Source organism: Syngnathoides biaculeatus, chromosome 8 (assembly GCF_019802595.1).
Source record: "Syngnathoides biaculeatus isolate LvHL_M chromosome 8, ASM1980259v1, whole genome shotgun sequence".
NCBI classification, from domain to species: Eukaryota; Metazoa; Chordata; class Actinopteri; order Syngnathiformes; family Syngnathidae; genus Syngnathoides; species Syngnathoides biaculeatus.
This window is the reverse complement of record NC_084647.1, coordinates 20,057,144-20,083,091: the sequence shown is the minus strand read 5'-3', so window position 1 is coordinate 20,083,091 and position 25,948 is coordinate 20,057,144. Positions and strand designations below refer to the sequence as shown.

The following is a 25,948-nucleotide window of genomic DNA, read 5'->3' as shown; positions in this document are numbered from 1 at the left end:
TTCATGAGCGCACACAGTATCAAAAAGTGACGGGTCTTTGCTGGACCACCCCACATTTAGTCTATTCAATTTAAGCATACAGACGGCCATTGTGAGTGTTTTGAAAAACACCAACGTTGGCCGGAAGGCTTTAAAGGCGGCACATTGTGCGGCGCTGCGACACTGAGTAATAGTTAACAATCGCCTCATCACAGCCGTGTCCGAGGCCTGTCGGAGTCTTACACGGGCGCCGGAGCAGAACCGCCGTGTTGACAGCGAGTCACACCTCGCGCACGGCTCTCGCTGCTTGTTTGTCTGCCCGTCACTTTGAAGCCGGTCCACACAAGAGGAACGTGGGTTACACCGTCAGGGATCTGGTCAGGAAAACCAAGGGATCGCGATCTGTTCCGAGGACTCGGTTTCACTTTTTTTTTTTTTTTTTTTTTTTTTACACAAGGCACGATAAAGCCGAGGTTACCTGTCCATCACCTTTCTTTGAATTACATGTTAATCTGGGGCAAAAAGTTTTAGTCCGCCATTGCCATTGCTCAAATGACCGTAAATTTGAATGTAACTTAGGTGAAGGCAGATCTCCAATGAAGCCAAACAGAAGAAAATAAAATAAAAAATTTCGCTTGTTGGTCCATGTGTTCATTAGTGAGCATCCTCCTTTTGGTTCTTGGATTTGATGACTATCGTCTGAACGGTTCAAGGATGATTTCAGCATTCACATCTTTATCCAGACATCACTATCTTGGAATTTATTATTACTATTTTTTTTTTTTTTACACATGTAAGAACTAGAAAGTTTTGTAAAAGTTGATTTTGGAGTTTTATCTGTTTTAACACTGACCTTTTTCGCACGTCAAAAGACTTTTTCCACACCACTCTGACTTGCTTTGTGATCTACTTGCTGTTCTTCTTTTTTAGTGACTAGCGACTCCTCACTGAGAGGTAATGACAAGCATGCAGCTTCACCCCCACTGCCCCCCCACAAAGGTCATGCCATGGAATGCTCCACACGCGTGTCAGGTAAAGTTTAGTCTCTTGTCCGCCAGCCTCTATGAAGGGATGACCGAGTGGGATTAGCGAGGTGAAGAGACCCCCATGTGGGCAGCACGCACCTTTGGCCACAGGCAGGTGAGCACCCCAAAAAAAAAAAAAAAAAAAAAAAAAAAAGAAAGAAAAGACCGCTGCCATTCCTGACATGTCGAAGAGTTTTATATCGCCGGCGTGACAGGGAAGTGTGGGGAAAGATCATCTCTAGCGGCCGCCTCTGATCCCGCCGTGTGGTCCTCGCACGGCACAAGCCGGCGTACAATTGCACAATGAAAACACGCGCTGATAGCAAAGCGCGTCTGCAGCATTGTGTGTGTGACAAGTGAGTGCAGGGTGGGCCAGTCGCAGACTTGGATCGCGATAACACCTCGCGAGACGACAACAGTGAGTAGAAAATACTTTCTACCATCAGAGGGGGTTGGGGGGAAAGCCTTTGAAAATGAAGGTGTGACAACATTTAGGGTGATTTATCTTAAAAAAAAAAACTTCATAGATGGGGGATTTCATCATTTGGGGATTCCAAATATTCTTTTTTTTTCACGCTCATCTCTCATCACAAAATCCAGCATTTTTTTCTTTTTTTTGAGTGTGTCCACATACCTGATCATCTATCTGGCAGGCTGTCAGGTTTTGCTGCTTGGCAGTGGGGGCAAACTGGATGTACTTCAGCCAGCTCCCGATATCTGGCTTGCTGGCATCAACACAGAACTTTACATGGCCTGACCCATCCAAGATCTGGGAAGACACAGACAAGTCCAGATCAATATCAGTCCAGGTTACTGTGTACCAACGATACCTCCCACTGAGAAAAAAAAAAAATGTCGGGAGTCACTGTGGAAAATGACTCGCACGACAAAAGAAATATTTCTCACATTTAAACTGGGAAGAAAAAAACAAAACTGGCTCGTAACATGTGTTTTGTTGACATTGAAATTTTTATTTTGGTTTATGTTAACCTTTGGCAAAATACATTGCTAAATATAAACATGGACATATTTATCTATAAGTATAAATTAAATTATTAGATTTGGAAAATGAGGGGAAGGTCTTAATTAAACGTGAGACGTCTGTCAGTCAATAATAACAATAACGTGGACATCAAATGTGTAATTACAGCTTTAAAATATACGATATATTTATATAGCTATAGAGCTAATGAAAAGATTGTTATTTTAATTTACAGATATACACCAACCTCAATGAAAGACAAATCAGTTAATAGAAGCAGTTTAGACACAAGGAACAGCAGTTTGGCCTCTCACAAAAAGAAGCAAACGCTTTTGTCGTGAATTTCTTGCCACAAAGGGAAATACTTCATTAAACGAAAAAATAAAATGGAACATAAAGCATCTGTCCACTTAAAAAAATATATATACACATATATATAATTTGTTGACAATGTCGTGACACCTTTTTAAAAAAAAAAAAAAAGTTGATGTGCATTTAGTGTTCGCTTTCTTTGAAGAAAAATCATTTGGAAATAATCGACTTTGCTGAAAAAAAATGTTGACGTCAGGAAAATCTTAACATAAAACAAGAATGAATTATTAAGGTTGAGTGAATCCTTTTGTCCGGCTCCCCAACATTGTTCCCCCTCTCAAACGAATTTCAAAAGTCAGACCGCATTTGCTCTGACGGCGACAACGAATTGCAATTTAAAAACAACAACAACAAAAAAAAGACTCCAAATATAAATATTTTCATGGAAGAAGACGGGATCGTCTTACCGTTGGAGGTTGTTTGCGTCGACGTGCGGCTCAAGCCGCTGGGGACACGAAGTGCGCGTGCTAAAGTGATGGAAACTCCTCTTCGAAAAGCTGTCAAGATTATTATTTTTTTAAATTAACACAGCGTCGTCAGCTGCGATGAGACGTCGATTTTAACATTGTTGCGTATCTATTTTTTTTTTTTTTTTAAACGAATCAGCTTCTCCAAGGCGGACTGAGCGGACTTCGGGCTGGTGTCCTTGCGGCGCGCGTCCCCTTCACTGTCCGCCACACGCAGAGCGCTTTCTCTCTCATCTCCGCGTTGCATTCGCGGACCCGTCTGGCCGGTACATCTCCGTTCTCTTCGTGTCCCCCCGCAGACGTGTCCTCCCTCCGGTGGATGAACTTGCTTGCAACTTTTCAGTGCGCTCCTCTCTTGTCACCCCTCCTGTCCTGTCCTGACGCAGCCAGGTGTCTCCCCCCCCCCTCGCACGGACACACACACACACACACACACACACACGCACGCACACACACACCCTCCTGCAGACCTACACCCACCACCTCCTCTTATTATGATGTTCAGGATGCATCAATTATATGATACAAGCGGAGTTGTCTTGCTGTGTGGGTCTCACTATTTTTTTTTTTTTTGTTAAATGCACGATCCCATAAAACTACATCCATCCTCTCCATTCTGGACGACCCCCCCCCCCCACTCCGCCTCCCACTCTGGCGGAAGCGACTCCTCTCCGCACTAAATTGTGAAGTGACGGGGGCCCCGGGTCGCAGAGGTTGAGCGGGGTCAGAGAGAGGTCGAGCTGGGGCTTCGAAACGGGATGAAGTGGCCCGGCACACTTTCACCAACTCGCAGAGGCTTCAAAAGCGAGAAGAATTGTTCACATCTTCTCCAAACTTCTTATTGAGGCGTTTTAGGACACCAACGATTATTTTGTTTTTCTTCCTCTTTCGCTTACTGAGCGTCACTTGAAGGTGACAAAGTGGCGGTAATCGGAAGGACACGAGCAGAGTCGAGTTGATTTAAGAATGGCAAAAGAGAGTTTATCCCCAAATTGGGGGGTGCAGTTTAAACCTGGGGGGTGGGGTGGGGGCTGTTGTTAGGGGGGCGAGTTGATTCGGCAGCTCATAAAGCCGAAGAGGGCTGCAGGCTCGGTTGATGAGAGCAGATGATGATGGATCATGGCTCAATTCTGTGACATTGACCTTGCATCCCAGATAATAGCCATTGTTTTGGGCCAATCGCGGACCAAATGTGCAGGAAGGACAGGAAAAATCATGTGTAAATAAGCCAGGACCCCGCCACCGATTCCCATCCTTTTTTTTTTTTTTTTTTGCGCCCTGAGAACCGAGCGGAGACCCCGGTCCTCTCAGTCATTGATTTCCTGCCTCTCCTCGACTTGTCCATTGTTGGAAGCCCTTTTTTTTAATTTAGCCATAAATTGGGAGAGCTCAAGCCGAATGAGCTGTTCTATTTTCTTCCTGTCAGGATGAGGGATTTGTTTTATGATGCATTGTTTATTAAATACAAGTAATCTGAAGAGGTTTGACGGCCTCCGATCCAGCATTTCTGATGCCCGATGGAAAAGGAAAGATGCACACCTCAGATTTGGGACGGTGGGGAGGGGTAAACATGGGTAACAGTGTTACAGGAGCACCCACTTTTTTTTTGCGCGCGCTATGTCGGGACTTGCTGGAGTACTCTCGCGTGCCAGGAGATGGCGTGCTCCACTGATGTGAACTTCCAATTGGCTGACGATGGACATTTGAGAGGATAACGACATTAAAAAAAAAAATCCATTAAGTGTCTATAAAACTCTTTCTTCTTTATTCTTATGAGAAAGCAGAAGCTTTGGATTATAATGTCAATTTTGGGCACCACATCAAACAATATTTTCAGGACCGAGCACAATTCACGGCTGTAAAGATGGGCGACGCTTAAATTCTCTTAACAAACCAAGACAGACGTGCCAGGTGCAGCTCTAATTTGCATTTATTTGAGCCCTTAAAAATATTGTGATGTGCTGAGATGAAAAAGATCTCCTTTTTTTTCCTGAATGATTTGCTGCCCTTGGTGCAGAGATTTTGCCCTGGTGGAAAGCTCTTTATCACCACATTACAAATTCAACATATGCAAGCTTGAGGCTACATTCATATTTTCATGTTCATACCTATTTTGATCTCCTAAGTGTTCTAATAATGTTAAGTGCTGTGGCTTTAAAGCGCTGCGCAATTTCCCTGTGGCTTTCTTGTTTGTTTTAGGGGTTCAGTCATGCAAAAAAAAAAAAAAAAAAAGTATCTGCAGACGATCTTTCTGCTGAAATTTCTTCATTTGACCTGAACCGAGGTGCTGCGCCACGGATCGCACGTTGTTTACTTTGCGAATGTTTTCAATGCAGCACATTTTGGACTTTGCTGCCGGATCCCTGCCGCTGCAGCTAGACCCTGAGTCCATATGGTCCCGTAGCAATTACAATGAAGACAGAGGAGAGGAAATGAAAGGGGAGCACGTACATTTAAAATAAAAAAATAAATAAAATAAATGGAAGTAGGCCTGTCGTGAGCAGTGTGTTAATCTCCACCTCAGTAATTTGGTTGCGCAGGAGAAGACAGAAGCCCTGCTGCTGTGCCCTGCACTTCATAAATCACTGCTTTATGTGGACAAGGTCAGCTCACCCCCTTCCCCTTCCACCGGCCCCTCCGCCATGTTTACCCGGCCTCCCGGGGGCTCTCAGGACCAGACCGGCCTACTTCTAATTACTGTGGATTATTTTCATTTGCCGGGGGTCACTCAGGCATTCCGGCAGAAAGGGCGAGCGGGGATGGGTTTCTGACAAATTCTATGGCCTCCGAGAAACGGGCCCGACATGTTTGCTGAATTAGCACCTGGATGTTTTGCGTTCACACTGTTTGTTTTGCCTTCGACAGCTCTGCGTGAGAGCCTATAGGCCGACTCGTCCATTTCCTTATCGTTACATTTGAAACATCGGGTGGAGTACTATGGGGCCGAAGGGGGTCAGACGTATTTGCTGTTGTCAATTACAGAAAGACAACGATGGAGCCATTACATGACAAAGTGCTTGCAAGACACACGTGGCTCTCATTTCGTAGGCGACACAAAGAAATAAAAGTGATCATTCAAAGGGCCCATGGAAGAAGCATAATTCCAATATGCAGCATTGACATAAATCACTCGTAAAACAAATTGAAAACTTGCAGTGTCCAGTAATTCTTTTATTTCTTTTTTTCGCCAGCTTCTGTCACCGTAGGTGTAATAACGAGTGAAACGAGTGAGGCGCAAGATAGGTATCAGGTACCTTTTTAAAGCTACAGCCCCATTTTGTAATCCTTTGTCTTATTTTTAATTTTTTTTTTTTTCAACATGGGGCCTTCTACAGGGTCTTCTCCGCAGTCAAAACCAATCCCCCAATCCACCAGAACACACAAGATATTGCACTGTTCACAATTAAGATGCTGACTCGGAAAATGTGAACGCTGATTCTGTACTGACAAGAAAATAAATCAAGAGGCACTTTTACAATATTGTGAATCATAAACATAAATCTGGGAATAAGATCAGCATAATGTATGAAAATGGTCACGGGTCAGACATGTACAGAAACTATCCATCCATCCATTTTCTTTACCGCTTATCCTCACGAGGGTCACAGGGAGTGGTGGAGACTACCCTAGCTGTCAATGGGCAGGAGGCGGGGTACACCCTGAACTGGCCATGGAGACAAACAGCCACACTCACAATCAGACCTAGGGGCAATTTAGAGTTGTCCAATAAATGTTGCATGTTTTTAGGATGTGGGAGGAAACTGGAGTGCCCGGAGAAAACCCACGAAGGCACGGGGAGAACATGCAAACTCCACACAAGCGGGGTCAGGATGGAACCCGGGTCCCCAGAACTGTGAGGCCAACGCTTTTACCAGCTGTGCCACCGTGCCGCTCATACAGAAACTGGAGTACTTCAATCGCTTCCACACTGTTTGTGGGCGGTGGGGTGCAAGTAAGCTGCACAAAGGTCAAAGGGCAACTTTACACACATGAATTCAATGGGCACAAAGTTCCTACACGTACAGAATGGACTGGAAACTTAAACAGCCCCACACAGCCCCGTAGAGACAAGGAGGGGTGGGGTAATTAGAGCATGTTGGCGTTCGCCGCAGGGTGAACAAATTGCCTCTAAGAGCCTCATAGATATCATCTTTAAAAGGCCTTTTTTTAACGTGATGGAATTGAACACGGCACTTCAGATCAAGCGAGAGCAAGTGTCACACATTCATTAGGTTTATCTCCCGTCAAACGTTTAAAGATGGGAGACTGAGACAATTCTCTCCCCACCCTCCCCACCCCCGCGGCGTGTCCAATCGGAAGGCTAATATTTAACGTCGGCCGATATCAGGTTGGGATGTTGGACTTGCGCACCGTGACGGCGGAACGACAACGCTTCCATGTCGGTTAAGTCGAGCGGATCAAATGCAACTTGAAGAAGAGGAATCCTTTGTTAAGGGTTGGCATTCGACGTATGTCACATTTCCCGAATAAAAGGGTATTTTCAGCAGAAAGAAGCAGGCCGCGGCCTAGCAGACAAACTCGCAAGTATGTTTACTTTTGTCTGGTGATTCTGCACTTTTCCCAGCGAGGAAGGGTTGTATTACCGTCCTCGAAAGAAAGACACGCCGGTAAGTGGTCAAAGCTGAAACCTGAGAAAGTGCAAAGGAACGTTAAGTGCCCCCCACTCCTCCCCAAAAAAAGGAGAGAACGTGAGACCACAGTGCACGAGACGTGCTAGGCAACTCAGGTCAGCGGCTGAGCGTGCAAGGGGTTGATGATTAAAGTCAGAATTACCCGAGAAAACAACAAATCAGCAACGGTAACAAAGCGACACCCATTAAAGGCTTCGCTGCTTTTCAGTAGCATCAAAGTGGCTCCGAGCGAGGACGGAATGATGTCGAAGCCCAAGCGCTGCCGTGCGCATCTACGCTGTGACTACCGCGCTCACACTTGTAAATCTGTCCTTCAAGAACACTGAACGAAAGCGTTCGTGTCATCCAGATGTAGTCGTCCTCCCCTAATTGAGTCTAATCGCAATATTCTACTGTTGTTTCTGGATCACGATGAAATTCCACCACTGTTATGCAGCCATTTGGAAACATTTGCATTTGCCCATTTACATAAATCTAAATCTATAAATGAGTAGTTTTACACAAGGATAATGAACACGTCACGTCAATATTTTAAATGGTTAGTTACATTTTGCTGTAAAAATTGTGCCAAACGTATATGTGCGTCCATCTGAGATGATACGCTGTGGCGACCCCGAAAGGGACAAGCCGAAAGAAACACACACACTAAAATAAATAAAAATTTTCCATGCCACAGATTCCTTCAAAGCATTTGTTCCTTGCTAAATGCTGAAAAAAAAAAAAACAATTTAAAGATAGAGATAAAAAAAAATTTACAGGTGAAATGGGACATTTTATATGTTGACTTTGAGGGAAAAATCAGTTCAATCAATAAACCCTCAACTCAAGTTTCTTCACTCCTTAAACTGAAAAATTAATAATAGGGCACCCCTGGGAAACATTATGATTTATATATTATTTAAAAAAATAATTTGATCTTATTTTGACCTAAAAATGTCTTATTTTGCATGCTGGTCAGTCTTTCAATGTCAAAATGCAATCCTGCTGAAAATGTGCACTTTAGCAAAGCAAAGCAAATTTATTTGTATTGCATATTTCACAACACGATGTAAATTAATGTGCTTGACATGATTTAACACATATGAAAAAGAGATAAAAGATTTAAAACGGGATATAAACAATAAAAATGACAAACGAAATATTTAAAAAAAAGACAATTAAAACCCCATACAGTGCAAGTAATATGATCAAAAAGTGGATATATTCTAAAAAGCACGAGAAAAAACAAGCGTTTTCACACTTGGGGCTGACCTCACCTCTGTTGGCAACTTATCCCATTTGTGTGCAGCATAGTAGCTCAATGCTGCTTCAGCATGTTTGCTTTGCTAGGCTATTCTGTGGCTTGTTACTGAACCAAAACATGAGCGCATCCGCTGAAGTTGTATACCACGCAGGCTCCACTCCGACCGAACATCGCGGATTTCGGTCGTCGGGTACGCGCGCCGGTGCTCGTTGGGTTTATTCAATTCCCGACCGATCATTCAGCTGTTATCCACTTTTGGGTTAATATTCTAACCGTGTGGCTGAGGCCCCCCGCTGGAGATAAATCACCTTTTATGACGGGCCGTTATGGTTTTTACTGCGCCGGCATTGTGTGAGACTGATTTGGGGATCAATCATCTGCAGGTGTCTTCTGTGAGCCGAGGGGATCGATGGAGGATGTTGACTGGACGAGTGTGTGTGCGTGAAGACCAAACTGATGCAGGAGGGTGTGTGAGGTCTCAGATATATCTCGAGCCGAGACACGGATGAAGGGCCGCTGGACTATGACCAGACCATCTCAGTCCTTATCGGAATCTACCTCCCTCGCATTTTCCTCTCTTTCCTCTCTCTCCCCTCACTTCTTTATCGAGACGGCACTTTGGAAAATCTCATTGTCACACAACATTTAACAAAGACCAAAGTCTCGGCCTTGCGCCGCCACCGTTGTGCCCCACACCGAGAAGCGCTTCACAGATGGCACGAGCAACGCGTCAACGCTCAGACACATTAGTCACATCCAAGTTTGTCAAACTTGTTTCTCTGCCTCCCTGGATCTGGTGTTTATCCTTGTTCATCATCTCTGACCATCAGAGCTTCCTCTGTGCTGTCAGCACCGCTCGAGCTGAAACAAAAGAGGCGGAGAGCGAAGCTTATGCTTTCTGAATCGGAGGAAGTCGCTGCTGATTACGTTGCCCCCGAAGAAGCATTCCGATCCTGTTGACTCGCGTTCAGGCTGCCAATTCCAGAACCAACGGCAAAACTCTGCGAGGGCGATCCGCGCTTGCTGACCCACCCTGATGCCGAAACTCAGGCGTTGTCATTGGTACCTGAAACATTTGACACTTGACCTTCAAGAGCTTAATAGTCTGAAAGGAATGTTTCAAGGCGGTTGGGCTAGAACCCCAAATCGAAACAGAATTAACATCTCATTAAGCTTTCTCATGCTTCCATTTTCATGAAAGCAATTTGAGGGAAATCCCTTCGAGTCCAGCACGAGTGGGCCCCAGTGAAAAAAAGCAACATCAATGAAGACATGCTTGGACGAGTTGGGTGTGGAAGCAAGAACCCCGACCTCATCCTCATCTAGCCCCGAAAACTGTCAAGCGATTGTGACCTCTAACCTAAAGAAAAAAATCCTCCCAACACACACACACACACACACACACACACACTAAAATCTTGTACAAGATTTTCCCGAGTTCATCTGTTGACAAAGGAGGAGCAGATAAATTCCTTCGGACTTAAGTAATTAACAATTTGGTATTCATCAATGTAGATTGGAATTTATGAAATTACTACTGCAGTCTACTCTAAACCAGTGACTCCCAACCAGCATGCCGTGAAAACTCTTCACGTGTGCCACAGGAAATGATCAAAATTCACCTAATGGTCAGAAAATATTATTCAGGAAAAAGAATGGGTCTTTGGTCACATATACATGCCAGCGATGTAGAATGAAATACAGAACAAATAAAATGCTCTTTTATCAAATGACAAAGTCCATAATTGGCATGTGGATCCAGTTTTTATTGCATTGTAATTTTTAGGTCCATGCTGTGAGATTTTTCAAATTTGAAACATGTGCCTTGCTCTAAACTACTGTACATTGGCCCCAAGGAAACATTTTCACTGCAAATATCACCGTACGCATTCATTCATCCATCCATTTTCTTTGCCGCTTATCCTCATGAGGGTCGCAGGGAGTGCTGGAGTCAATCCCAGCTGTCAACTGGCAGGAGGCAGGGTACACCCTGAACTGGTTACCAGCCAATCGCAGGGCACATAGAGACAAACAGTCTCACTCACAATCACACCTCGTGGGAATTTAGAGTGTCAAATTAATGTGGCATGTTTTGAGGATGTGGGAGGAAACCGGAGTGCCCGGAGAAAAGCCACGCAGGCACGGGGAGAACATGTAAACTCCACACAGGCGGGGCTGGGATTGAACCGGGTCCTCAGAACCTGCTTTACCAGCTGATCCACCGTGCCGCCTCACCGCACGCAATCAAACAAAAATATCACAAAAATATGCATCCTGAAATAACGCTGATTTTGTCTCAATTTACTCACAAATGTACTTGGGCTGTTAATTGATCACAATATGGAAAAACTTGAAGATGCATGAACGGCAGGCGGTTGCTTTACGTTTACTATCCTTTCCGCCATTTACAGTAATGGAAAAACATTTAATTGTTCTGTCCGTCACTTTACGTCACCGGCAAAGTGATATTTGTAATTATTTGCGAGAAAACTTAGTGGAAGTGGATCATTTTTGTCCGTATCGCTATTGGATACACTGCAGTACACTTTTCTCCAATTGTCACGACAGCTTTTGTTCATTTTTATTGACCGACCTGCTTTTTCTCTCTTCGATACAAAGACTTGACAGCAGAGTTTTGTCAGAATAGAGAACATTCCACCTTCCTCGCATCCTTGCCTCTCTATCCCTGATGAACGGCTTTGTTGAAATTGTTTATACGACAGAAGGGTTGTTCATAACCAAGCTCGAGAAGCATATGTACACAACGTGGACATCCTGATAAAAGGAAGCGTCTTAAATTTCTCTTTGTTTGACAGAAGCCCTGTCTCTTTCCTCTTCCTTGACGGGACGAGCCGCTCATCTGTCCAATCGAGGTCACGACCCTGGCGGTGCTCCCCCTCCATTCTCACTCGCATGCAACGGCGCATAAGAAGTAAATGAACAGTCCTTTCAGACACCCCGCAGACAAACGAGGTTCTTAAGACTCGGCGGGGCGAGAGTTCGATGTGGCATTGCGACGTGTTTATTGCTGAATCGCGTTAGAGTCGTGACTGTGATGTTAGCTGTTGAAGTGTGTTTATAAAACCGGAGATGGCCTCCATCACTTTGCAGCGTTGCTAAGGCACTTCATCATCGCATGCGGGGGGGGGGGGGGGGGGGGACTTTGTGAGCGTTAATTCCTTTTGGTGTGTCGGTGTGACAGAGGCTTAATGCCAAATACGGCGCAAGACAAGCAGACCGGGTGGGTGTCTGCATCCCAAACCAGAACAGGTTTCAGGTTAAATTGTCTGCTTTCATTCCTCTCCGGGTTCCGTGCCCTGTCTTTCGTTCTCATGCTCTCTGTCGGTCTTTTTCATTACAGCTGTAGAAAAACAACACGAGGACTGCTGTTAGGAAGAAGAAGAAGAAGAAAAAAAAAAAGCAGTGGTAGGGTGAGGTCCGACGGCCCCCGGGCTAGGTAACGGGTTTGTCGGAACCTCGGGGCCGGTGGTGAGGTGTGTCCTGAAAGAGGGCCCTGGTGTAATCTCAGTGCTGAATAGACGAAGCTCTTAATAGAATCCCGCTGTCCGGCTGCCACTGAGAGAAACAAGAGCTGTAATGGATGGGTTCTGCTCTGGCTCCCACTTTCCCCCCCGTGACCTCTGCGTTGGTCAGAAGTAAGAGCTAAAGAAGCATTGTAGCCCCGGGCCTGATTGAATGGGGAGGGAAGGAGGTGGCTGAGGTGGTGGTGGCGGTTTTGGGGAAGGGGGGGGGGGAGGTTTGTGGGGGGAGGAGGCAGCCACGCTGATAGACCAATTTCCCACTACTGCGTGCAGCAGGGCTTGATTGATGAGGGCTGGTGCTGCCGAGAGGAGCCCCATCACATGCGATCACATAAATACTTATTCAGCTCGAATTGGGCCTGACAAGCCTTACGACAGCTTTGTGCTGTCGCAGATATCATTGCAAGGAAAACGCTCCATTAATCATGCGTAATTAACTTTTCCAAGAGAGGTACTGTGTTGGACCACTAGTCGCCCTCTCAGTACCTTGAATTAAAAATAATAATAATAAAAAAAAAATCTAGCATATTAGCAGGGATTGGACAAGGTCTTATTAAATTTGAGACCCGGTTTCCCTTGAGCCATTCGGTTTGTAAATGGAACGGCTTCATTAGGTTGGTTTAAGGCTCTAATGGACTTTATACAAAGCCTCCTCTCTGTAATTCAACCCGCGTCCAGTGGCCTTACAGTGCAATATCCTGCGAGCGTGCACAGCCGTAATGTTGTCTGTTTGAAGTCGAAGCACAACCCATCCGAACGCCTGCCACCAGTTAACTACATTGACCCTTCCCATAAAGTACTCTGGAGGAGTGATGGCAAGGCTACGTCGTTTCTCCTTCTCCTTCCTGGCGAAAGGTAGCCTGCCCGTGGGAGTGAGGTCTTTTTGTTCGAATGCACCAGACCAAATGACGTGGCCGCCGTCAGGAATAAAACGCGCGTACGCAAAGAAATGGAAACACGGGTGTATGAGCATATCTCATCCCATCAGCATTCCAGCCACAACTGCGCCCACCTGACTGGCAACGGCAACACAATACCAAACTCGCGAAATGAATATTTGCAAAAAAAGTCCACTTAAATGAACAGAGGACCACAATGTATCACTGATCAGTTGTTTATCATAATACATAAAATTTCTTCAATTAAACTATCAGTTTTCATTTTAAATTCTACGTTCTTTTGTATGGAACTGAAAGTTTGGGGAAAAATGTTCCGACCGTGGTTCTGCGCACAAAAGATTATCTCTGCAGCAGATGGACGACTGCACATTGACTGTGGCCCAGGTTGGGATGGAACTCAAAGCTTTTATGCAGAAAATGAAAATCAAGCGAGATAGATCATCCACAAATTGAGTCAGTGCAAAGAAATGTGTAGTCTGTGAAAGCTGTCTGAACAAGACCAATTTTTCTTACCGTACCTGCCGGTTCTTACAGGAAACTTATATTTTTCGGATTCACTTCTGACCTAAACTGAGTCCGTCTCATAAAATGCTTCATTATTCACGATTAAATGGACCCATATCACATTACAGAAATGGAATAGATCATACTGGGATAGAATCATGTATGCATGCACACACTCCCTGATCAGTCATTCCTCTTCCTCAGTTGGTCATTGGCGCTCATTTCCTCTCGACGTCAAGCTCACTTGCAGCGGGGACCTGACTCATTTCCTGCCTATTAATTGGCTCTGTCTGGACTTCTGAGAAAAAGAATTTGACAGTAAAACATAAATGTAAACTCCACAGAGGGGAGACATCTGCACTAAGCAGATTCCAACAATCGCACAAGAAGGTTGTTTCATCCCCATTCCCGATCACGGCTTCCGCCATTTACAGCGTTAGGTGGCTCACATTGTCGTCAAAGTTTAGACTGAAATCCCTCACCATCTCCTAAAAGATGCAAGATGGATTAGTCGCCAGGGAGCATCCCCATTTGACGACCTGGGAGGGAAGCGGTGTTTGGATACGATACGAGAGCTTACTGGCAAGAGCGGAGCTGACGGAAATCTTTGGAAAGAACATGTTGAGTAAAGCAGCTCTTTATTCGCTACTCTGCTCACCCCTCGAGAGGACAATTAAAGCCCGAATCCTGAAAGGGGCACTACTGAAAAAAATAAGATAATAACAGTGAACAGATTGATATAATGTTTTTGTGCAATGACGAATCATTTTGTTCCTTGGTTTTTGACTCAATATTTTACAATGACTGCCAAAATCTTGCCAAAAGTGTCCCAAATCAAGTGGTGGCTTATTGCAGTTGTACTGTGAGTTTGCGTGATCGGATGCACAGTTTCTTCCCTCATTCGCTAATGTTTGGTACCACCTCGTGGTTTCACTTTAGGAAAAACAAGAGGAACCAAAATAAACACAGAAAGCAAACGTTTCACTGTTGTAGACAACAAAACCGTGCGTGTGTGTAATCACCCATCATTTTCAGTCAATGGGAATATGATGAGTTTCTAGAAAGAAAGGCTCAAACATTAGGTTAGTAGAGACAACTTTTTTTGCACTTGTTCGAGGTCAGATGCTGTAAATGCCTCATGTGTTATTTCCAAACAGTCCTGAATGCAGAACCTCTACGAAAGAGGGCAAAACTGGATAACTGGACAAGTGAGGGGAGAGTGGACAAAAGAAAAGTGATTTTCTTGTTTAAAATCAAGGCCGCTGTGTTTTCCTGAGGAATCGAGGAATGCCACGGCGGGGAGAGTGAGAGATGCAACCAACAGAGCGAGAGAAGACCAGAGCGAGTGATAACTTGGGAGATGGAGACGAGTGGAAAGAGGCAAGACTGAATTCCTGTGGCCACAGCTGTGGGAGCTGCAATCAGTGAAATGTGGTGCTGTCTCAATGCAGTGCAATTTTTGGAAAGGTTGTAGACCAAACTGCAAGACGTGTCTGCTTTTCGAATCAAAAAGACGGGCAATCAACAACCTGGTGGTTGTTCAACATCTCTCTCCCGTTCGACATCTTCCCTGTCCCATCCCTTGGTCTCGCAGCCTGCCATTGCAACTACGGCGCAGCCGATCAATCTTGTCTCTCTATATTTGTCCCCCTTTGCTCACCAATGGTCAGTCGGGGCAGGAACGTGAGACTTCCGTCATCGATCACTGTCCTGACAGTGGGCCCCAGGCCCTGTTATTTGGATTGTGCCATAGTTTCCTCAAAAGGGCAGACTCCTCCTTCCTCCTCAGGCCTGGCACGGCGGAGGTTTTCTTTGGAGCTGCCATATCTTCCCCAAATGTCCAGGAAACACTACAAATTCACTGTCAAGTATTGTTTGGGTTACGCTGGGGTGAGCAAGACAGATAGAGTGTGGACTGGAAGTAAAATGGGTTTGCCGGGCTGAGCTGTTATCCTGGAAGCTTCTCAGTAGGTCTTCCAACAACGTGAGGAAACAAAGTGAGGACTTTGGCAGTCATGCTAATAAAAGTAATGCATATTTGGGATAAGAAAATAGCGAGGTGACTTGATTTATGCATGTTATTTGTGTATAAAACTCAATTCAGAGTCCTACATTTCTGTTATCTTGGCTTGACCCTGTTTGTATGACAGTGTGTGAATGTCCTTGGAAAAAGTAACCCCAATAGCCACAAAGACTGTTCCCTGCTGCTCTCTCATCATTTTACTGCGTTGCTGCTCGAGTTCATTTTTGAGCCTCATCGCTCAGCCTACCCACGTCTCGGGCGCTGAACAAGCTTTTGCCCGTCAGACCGTTGTCTTGCTGGTCACATTGTGTTATCATTACCGCCACTTAGAATTGGAAACAGGAGTCTTCCTAATAGGATGCGTGGAAACAGGGGTATCTGTCTCTTCTGATCTTCCCACACTGACTAATCCATTCCTCCACCCTTCCTACAAAACACACACACACACACGCACGCACGTACACACACACACACACCACACACACACACACACACACCTCTGCATTGGGCAACAAAGAGACAAGAGAGTAGACGTGGATCTGGATAACTTTGTGCAAGTATTATCCTCCAACACACACACAGCTGGAAAATCGAGATAAATAAATTGTGAACATGTCAAGGGATCACACGATTCATGGTTTGTGATGTTCATCTGTTTTTAAACATAAATATATATATATATATATATATATATATTTAATAAATGTATAATAATGGAACCTCTGAAGCTGAATGGCTCCTAAAGTGTGATGCCATCACGTGACTGGAAAAGGCAGTCGTTGCAATGTCGAGGCAACAAAAGCGAGTAGAACAGGATGCAAAAAAACACGTTTCTGTCCTGGTTTGCTCAGTACAATATGGGGAAAGGGAGCACATGTCGAATATTTCAACAGGGTTTTAACTTCTCTGTACTCTTGAAATGGGGTTGATATGAAAGGACCCTTCAAGAAGTGATTACACTATTCAACCCATACGTTACTCATTTTCTTTTCAGCTGCCAGATTTAATGCAAAGCTCTCTATGACCCCCACCCCCCAAAAAAGTATTAAAGTAAAAAGGTGCGTTAATCTAATAAATTTAACCATAACCTTCCCTAACTAACCTAACCCTAACCTTAATCCCAAGGCACAAGAGCAAAAAATGCTTAAAAATCAGAACTAGGTTCATTGCAGGAGGCCGTTCATCCTTCATTGTTCATACAATAACTTGTGGAAATATAATGAATCAATTCCAGGAGTCAGACGTTCCCCTTCATGAGAAGCAAGATGAGTTGCCGGTGTTCACAGATTGGGTTTGGATAACTTGATAATGGCCACTTCCTTAATTGCTCTGTGAAGTTGGTGCCAGGGATTGGTTGGAAGGGGAAGGGGTCTTTGTCCTTGGCACATGTGTCCATGTGCCACAAACGTGCTTTCCTTCTTCTTCACAGTCTGGACTCGGTGAATACAAATAAAAAGGAAGCAGCTGGATGCAATGTACACTGCCGCTGAGCTACGTGAAAAAGCAGACGGAAATAATTTGTACCAAAATCTACACTTTGGCGACTGGACCCACTCCACTGGTTGTTACTCCACCACTGTATGTGGTGTGATAAAATCCATCCATCCATTTTCTTCACCGCTTATCCTCACGAGGGTCGCGGGGAGTGCTGGAGCCTATTCCAGCTGTCAAGGGGCAGGAGACGGGGTACACCCTGAACTGGTTGCCAACCAATCGCAGGGCACATGGAGACAAACAGACTCACTCACAATCAGCCCTAGGGGCAATTTAAAGTGTCCAATTAATGTTGCATGTTTTTGGATTGTGGGAGGAAACCGGAGTGCCCGGAGCAAACCCACGCAGGCACGGGGAGAAGATGCAAACTCCACACAGGCAGGGCGGGACTGAACCCGGGACCTCAGAAGTGTAAGGTCAACGCTTTACCAGCTTTTACCATTTGACGGTGTAAATGGTTCTAACTGACTTTGCGTCCTGCGGTTGACTGGCCACCAATCCAAGAGGGTAGCGCAGAGAAAATGGAAGATGTTATGTCAAAGTTTGAGCGCCGTCAGTTTGTGTTCGTAACCTTACGGACACGTCATGTGAAAAGAGGTGCATGATGATCCCGTTGTGTCTGTAAGAGCACTTGGCCTCGCTTGAGGGGCCCTGTCAAACAAAAGGTGCACACACTTCATTAGCACAGTCCGTGAGAAGGAAGCACTCTTCCACATTGGAACGGCTCCTCATCTCCTGTCCCGGGCTACTGCCGCGCAGAGTTGGAGGCCGCTGGCTTCCTTCCCCGCAATCCCCGCGGCCTCCGCCTGAACACAATGTTCAATTTGTTCATATCCAGTCAGTGCCAAAGAAAAGGACCACGCACAAAGCAGAGAAGATAAGGTTACGTACAACCTGTCTTACACTCGCAGGTGTGGAACTGTCACACCTTCCAAACATATCCTGGCGCACTTTCGGGCAAAGTGAAAGGACATACTGCGACGGAGCAGAGTGCGCGGGATGAGCCAGCGCTTTTGAAAGAAAGAGATTTATAATAGACTGATGGGATTAAGGGGAATTTAGTCATTTCTTTGTACGCGCAAGCACGCTCAAGTACACATCCATACAGACAGCTGCTATCTCACATTGCATCACGCTGCTCTGCACCTTCACACCAGCGATCACCTCTGCTCTCGCATTCATTCACTCTTGCTTTGTTTCAATGGCATCAAATGGTTTTAGTCAAGAAAAGAAGACAGGGGGTGTTACCAGCTGGCCAGGTCCACTCATTCCCACACAGCCACTTACTTTCAGCCAACTACAATGAAAACGGCCTTGGCCTTCTTGCCATGACAACACACATTTTTGTTGACTAATTATCACAAATTTGCTTCTACAAAAGGCAATTGACAAATCCAGATGATACATTTCATCAGTCTTTTCCATTCGGAGTCTAGTAACTTGATTTTTCTTTGGTGTACGGGCATCTGTTCTCAAAAAAAGTGATACACAACTTTCTATTCTAAGACTGCTAAAGATGAACCCATTTAAAATCAAGTGCTTTAGCTGGAGATATCAATGGGTGATGAAAATGGTGACTACCAAGTTCTAAGGATAAAAAAAAGTTAGTGCATTTTATTACTGTATATCCAAGCAGGAACGGCTCCCTCAGACCCAAAAGTTAGACTAAAAACTGCAATTGATATTGCTGTACTACTTAATGAATTGGCTTGTAAAATAAAATGTATTTTTAAGCCATAATGTATGAAGGAAAATATAAATACTATGATGTATGAAGGAAAATATATATACTATAGGTGTTCCACATGGATCAACCTGAGGTTCTTCACAGTTTCAAATATATTGTGACCATATGATACAATGCTTTTCTTACAAATATGATCTTTGAAATGGCTTACTTGCAGAAAGAAGGATTTTATACATAGTTGTCTTACATGTAAAGTTTGAAGTTCTTTATATTTTTTTTTGTTTGGCCAAATTTTGCTCTGTCCATGAAAACGCGTCTTTGTTGCGTCGGCCATCACCAACCCAACCCCGTCATCCATTCATTCATCCATCCATGGCCTTCATTATCTTAGCGTCTAGCTACCTTCAACAAGCTAAAGATAATTTTAATATGAGTCCTCAAGTTCCAGCTTGACTGTTGTATCATCCCACTTGTGCCCTCATGAATGCAATGGGATTATAACTGACTGTGGTCACGAAATTCTCCTTTTAAATGACTTGCAGTTAGCGGCATTGACCCAAAAATAAGGCGACAGATTTAGATCAACTCTTTCCTGATGTACGTTTTGTTTAGCTATTGCGTGCCTGCTTATTTTTGGACGCGCGTCCACAATAACAGGGCCCTAAAGTAGGTATTGCTTCTCGGTGGTGTGAACTGAAGGCGGCTGATTTACAAATACTCTACCAGGATTTTCTTTCATCTTTTTGCATTTCTTTCACAGATTTTTTTTTTTTTTATCAATGTCCCACAAAAGATGTTTTGTCCTTCCACTCCTATCCAAAAGAGAACAAATGGATCGTTGACATTTCACTGAGATCCTTGGTTTGTATACATTCCACACACCTGCGCAATACCTTATCAAGGGGTAAAGAAGGAAAGGCAAAAAGAAAGACAGATCATAAGCTAGAAATGATAAAGGGGAGAAATAAGGGAGATAAGAAAAAAGCTGATTGCTTTGTGTTTGGGATGACTAAGTTCACAAGGAAGTTACTTGAACGGAATCTGCGACTCTACAAGTTTGTTCTACTTTCAGATGCCAATTTATTATTACGGTGCTCTGTTTTCAATGAAACAAACAGGTTAACTTGAGCCCATTTTATTGTCGTCTTGTCTAACACAGTGATCGGATCCGGTGCCAAGTGCCACGTACCCACAGATCTGAAAGTAGATCTCGTCAGCAAACTTGATATTCCAATTTAGGGATGCTTCTTCTGGGTGTCAGTTCAAAAGAAATTAGGTGCGCACCATTTAGTCATGGAGCTCTCGAGCCGGAATCAGTGGTGAGGGAGATCTGACCGAAGGAAACAAGATCTTATCTGATGTGATCCAGCTCGTAAAACTGTCCCCCCCCCCCCCCCCCCCTAAACGGATCAGCTTCCCGGAACGCATTTTCCAAAGCACGTACGTACTCGCAAAGATGTAGATGGGCATACAATCCTGGATGTACACACGCATGGAGGCAAAAAGGACCAGTCCGCTCGCATTCATCCCAATGTACACTTGAAATCCCTTTCATCAATACAGCTGTCTTTTGTAGTAGACAAGTACAGATTGAAGCTCATGAATGTATAATAGACAAATTCATGTAAATTGTTTGCTAAAGCGTGTCGTATTTGCACGCGTGTCTGCGAGCAAACAGAGCAGTGTGCGCCACGTCTGTGATGTGGATTGGCGAACACACACACGCACACACTAACACCTACACACGCACACATACACAAGGCAATAACATTCCCTTTTGCCCCCTTTGGCCAAGCCCAGAGTTTGACCTCTCCGTGTCACTCAATCCTCGGGCCAATATTTGCTTTCGACATCATAAATATTAAATATCTCCAGAAGTAAATATTTGAGTTTGGCAGCCACAAAGTGGTAAATGAATTCATGTATTCACACGAGGAGGGCACGGACATCAGGGTGTTCTCGCTGTCTCTTTCGCACATACACATCCTTTCAGCTTCTCCACCTCTTTACCGTAAAAGCTTGTCAGCGGTCACGCTGGGGAAAGCCCACAAATGCTAAGAAATAAAGAGACACACAACGTCTCATCAAAAAAAAAAAAAAAAAAAAAAAAAAAAAATTGGACGCGTTGTGGCAATCAGCCGTTCAAAAAAAAATCCATGATTTTTCCTTGAAAATAATTTTTCACTAATCAAAGAGAAGATGGCTTCTTTTTTTTTTTTTTTCAAAAACTACCATCGGCAATATAATCGTCCTCATTATAAGTTATAGAAAATCATCTTTAGTAACAAAATCCGTTGGTAGGCGGGGCGGTTTGGAGGTTTTGATGTTCACCAAAACCTGTTTAGATGCCTCACACACCGTCTCCCTTTGTCCTCACCAGTATGACAAACTTTTTTTTTTTTTTTTTTGTCCTGAAAGAGTGGGACAAATACATTTGAATAGTGAGGTGAAACTACAAGTGGGAATTTTGCTGCCAGAAGGCTGCTAGTGTGTGGCTTGTCTTCTAATGGGGCCTAGAGCTGCTTTTTTTTTTTTCCAGTGCAGTACAATCATTTACTAGTAATGGGTAATTGCGTATTAGTAAGTCAAAGTGGTACTAGTAGTGGAAAAAACATTATTTTTTAAGACCAAGTAATTCTACTAGTGCTTTGAATTTACTTACTTGTAAGGACAAAGCGTGTGTTAGCGCACAGACCTTAAAACTGGTTCTCAAGTATATTGAATAAATGCTAAAAGGCTTTCCGATGTTAACTGTTCAAGTGTAAGCAAGGCTAGTTTGTCTTCATGATGGCTGGAAGACAAAAAGGATTTGATTTAGAAGGATTCTGGACCAAAAGATTTTGTCATGAAATCACATCTTTGTCAAATAATCTGCAAACTGTTAACAGACAGTTTGACGATTAAAGCCCAACACTTAGCCTAACTTGAAGGTTTAAAGCACCTTTGAGTCTGTCTGAAAAGCTCAAATTTTGACATTTTTAAGTTATGGGTTAAAACCCAGTGAACATAATCTACTCCAAAAAAAATTAAAATTATATTGCCATTATCACACATTGTTCAACGTTGCTCTCATTGCTCTGTGTATCTCTTTGTACCTCATCCTGATGGAAAACTAAAAAAATATATATATTGCACATCCTACTTTACATGTGTTGACGAAAATATATTTGAATTATTGTATCAAAGGTGATTAATAAAGTAAAATACCACAACAACAGTGATGAATGAACTGCACAACCTATATTAGCACTTTTTTTTTTTTAAAGCCACCATCAGAACCTTTGTGAGTGTGGGAAGAAAAAAAAACCACTCCAGTGATCATGTCTGATGGGGAATTACCTAAGTGAAACTAAGTTTTCTTCTAGGACGTCCACGTTTTCTTGCAAGTTTCGGTTTAGCTATAGTAGCTATAGGAGTAGAACGGCGCCATTGTGGAGCAGAAAATAGGGCTCGCCTACTAAAACTCCAAAGAGTTTAGCCAATTATGCACGGGGAATAGCCATTAAAAGTGTCAATTCCCTTTAAAAATGAATAACACACACACACATGCACACACACTCTGAGGCACTAGCACGCACACATACGTAGACAGAATCTGCGGCATAAAAATCCGGTTGCTGGCAGTCACAATGTGATGAATGCCAACTGCGTCTTCTCCGACAACATCTCTTCAAATAAGCTTTGTGGTAGTGTTGCGACATACAACTACTGTTTAGTATATGATATACTTGTGTAAGCCCTCTGTTTTCAAATGATGACCCATATGGAGTGTGTACATGAGAACAACAATGGAATTGTTTGTGAACATTTGTATTTTCTGGCTCCTCCGATCCATGGTTAAAAAAGAAAAAGACAACAAAAACTGTTGTGTGTATGTAAACTCCTCTCGAATGTCTCAAATAGAAGACAACCTAATTGTGTGAGTCATGACAAAGTTTGTTGAAAAATGGAAGTGGGTAAAGGAGATGCGCAACTACAGGTTAAATGGTTGCCTTTGATATACAAAGAAAAAGAAAAAAAAAAAGACTGTCCTAGTTTATCTGCAAAACAAAAAGTTTGCTGAACTCAGGGAATCTTGAGAAAGCAAAAGGAGGCTACCCGAAGATTGTCGTTAGAGCGGTCTGAAGTAATGGACCGCCTATCGTGCCTGACAAAGACAACCAACAACAGAGAGATGCACTGCATCAAACCAGTAGGACAAGAGCGGTTCAAAAAGCGCTGTCCCCTGGGGGCTTTCAGACTGCCGTCCGTGCACTCCGGCCCAGCGGGGGAACAAGCTTCTTCACACAAGCTAAGGGGATGAGTTAGGCCGGCGCTCGAATCGAGGCCAGCCATGACGGACAGTGTGAAAATAGGCAAAGCGGAGACACGCAATACTTTGGTCATTGAGCAGAAAACAGCGTCTGTTGTCACAAACTGATAATGGTGACCGTGGCGGCTCCACGTGACGTCCCTGACAGTTCATCTTCTACAAATGGTTACATTATGTTCATGAATATGGCCAGCGTCGAGGATATGCAATATGCATTTATATAGCGCTCGAAGCTATGGTATGAGCCCCATCAGGGATACCCCTGTTGTCATTGTTATTTTTCTCGATGGAGACCGAACTGTGCCAAGCCAAGCCGAAAAGCATCCCGCCCGGCATTGCTGGACGCTGCCCGGGCCCAACTTTTGCTTCCGATGCCAGGAAGAACTCCGAGTAACTAACCTGAACTACTGACGGCGAGCCAATCTAAATGTGAACGTCCTCAAAGGAAACTGACAAGCCCGGCATTGTGGCCTCCCGTGGAGCGAAAGTTCATTGGGGAAAAAAAAAATCCATTACATACACAATAGCAAGTAAAAAGTATGTGCATTTTGCATCACACTGGTATCTTGCCTTACAGGTTGTGCATGTTACAAGTTGTCACTTGGTTAATATTTCGTTTTGTCAGTCTCACTGCGGCAGTTAAGTATTTTAAAAAAAAAAAAAAAAAAAAAAAAAAAAGGGAGAGCCATTCTCACTGAGACGCATCCAAATGTCACACTGCAGGGTGGAAAAAGTACAAGAATCTTTGGATTTAAAAAAAATGTGTTGACCCTCTTTGGGGTTAATAACCTCACAAAAACATTTCCTGTAGTTGCACATCAATCCTGGCCTGTTGGTCAGGAAGAATTTTCAACCCCTTTTCTTGACAAAATTCTTAGTTCAGTCATGTTTTTTGGATGTTTAACGTGAACTGCTCTCTGGAGATTCATACCACACCATCACAATTGGGTTGAGTTCCTTATTTTTTGGATAGCACTTCAATTGGCAGACAGATGGTCTAAAATTCTCATGAAAAATGGTTCAATAGAACTAGGAATGGTTTGGTCATAGCAGCTCATCCAGGCTCTGAAGTAGAAAAGCAGCCCCAAATGACCATAATTGACAGGCGGGGAGAGGTTTTGATGACAACGCAAACTTGTATTATTTTTATTTTTTTTTAAATAGCAGAGGGTTCCTCAGTGGACTCCCCATATGACATCTATTTTTGTTTAACTTTTCCTTGGTTTGACAACAGAGATTTCTGTACATCTTTAGCCGACACTAGAGTGTTGTTCTTCACCTCGATGAGCATTGCGTGCTGTGATCTTGCAGTAATTTTGATAGGGCAGACATGCCCAGAAACAGCAAGGAACCAGACAATCTGTGTACTGTATTTGCACAACAAGTACATCAGCAGTGCTTTTGTGACCTTATCCAGAGTCACGCAACACCAGAATTCTTAAATATATTTTCTGAGAGCTCTTGCCTGCTAGGCATGGTTCACACTGGGCCATGCTCCTTGGCAACTGGCACCTTTCCAGTCTCGCTCTATTCAAGCAATGTATTTGTCTGCCTTTATATGTCTCCGTCTATAATTGTGCATTTTCCATGATCTACATTGTTTATTCTTCTCCGCAGGATCCTGAAGTTGAAGTCTTCTCTCTGGGTACGCCTGCCCTTAAAACAACAATGAAACGAGTCTAAATCCAAAGCCAAAGTGAGACGCATCATATGCTGTAAATGGGAAAGTGTCCACACATCTGGACACGCTGTCACTGAGTGTATTGCAGCGTGGAAATATCTCAATATAAAACGACACGCATCCACACAAACACAAACAGATGCACGCACACACGTTTATCAGTCCCATCTGGGTAATTGGCCTTGTCTGCGCCAGAAAGGTTTTATGATGTTTTGTCATTACCGACAAAATTACCCCCGTCTATGCAATGTTCCCTGTCAGGTTTTTTTTTTTTTAAATGACAACACAAAACTCTAGACCGGATATAGTTGCTGCTTTCTTTTGAACAGAAACATTGACTTATTAAAAATAATCCAGACATATAGGTTGCATTTTTTTCCCTCGTTTATCTACACCGTGATGGCGATACATTACTGCATCAGTCGGACAGTTAAATAATTTTACAGTGATGAGCATTTGGGACCTATAATATCGTCGTCTCTCCCAATTTGTGCGGTCAAAATGAAACTTCATCACTTTTAAGTAGCCTTCATTTTTGTTTGTTGAAGTGTTGGGCCACGTGAAGAATACATTCATACTGATGATTGAGTGCAGAATCCAACCACCGCGCAGCACAAAACCAAATACTTAATCAAAGGCGACAACACTCCACATACCATTTGAAAACACAGTGAAAGGCGTAGGAGGAAAAAAAAACTAAAGAACTTTGATGTGGTAATTCGAACCAACAACACCCCTCTCACACCTACTAATATGACAAATATTTACTGTGCACAAATACCATCAAACCAAACCTGCATGCAGCATGCCGCCATGCCTGCTGTATAACTGCATGAATTTGGCCGCAATTTTACACGGAGCACGGTGGTATTTTGCCCATCATAAAGGACACACACACCCACGCACCCACGCACACACACACGCACAAATTGCGCTCAGCTCAGCCTCTCCTGCTCGCCTCATGGCTGTAATTGAGAGTTAATGACGCAGTTGGATCTGTTCTTTACTTCATATTAAACAGAGCCTGCTGCTACTCGACTGTAAAAACAGCAGACCCCACCCCCCCTCTCCCCTCCACCTCTATCA

At 43.8% G+C, this 25,948-nt stretch overlaps 1 protein-coding gene across 16 annotated transcripts in view; it reads right to left on the bottom strand.

Moving 5' to 3' along the window:
• Positions 1 to 25,948, bottom strand: part of mecom (MDS1 and EVI1 complex locus) — a 141,613-nt gene that overhangs the window by 24,382 nt on the left and 91,283 nt on the right. For 15 of the 16 annotated variants that reach the window (XM_061826440.1, XM_061826441.1, XM_061826437.1 and 12 more), the window contains one exon: positions 1,639 to 1,773. In XM_061826440.1, coding sequence (XP_061682424.1) covers positions 1,639 to 1,773 — 135 coding nt within the window. Of the gene's footprint in view, positions 1 to 1,638; positions 1,774 to 2,765; positions 3,194 to 25,948 lie in introns of those variants that run through there. The other variant, XM_061826444.1, reaches the window with a different exon arrangement.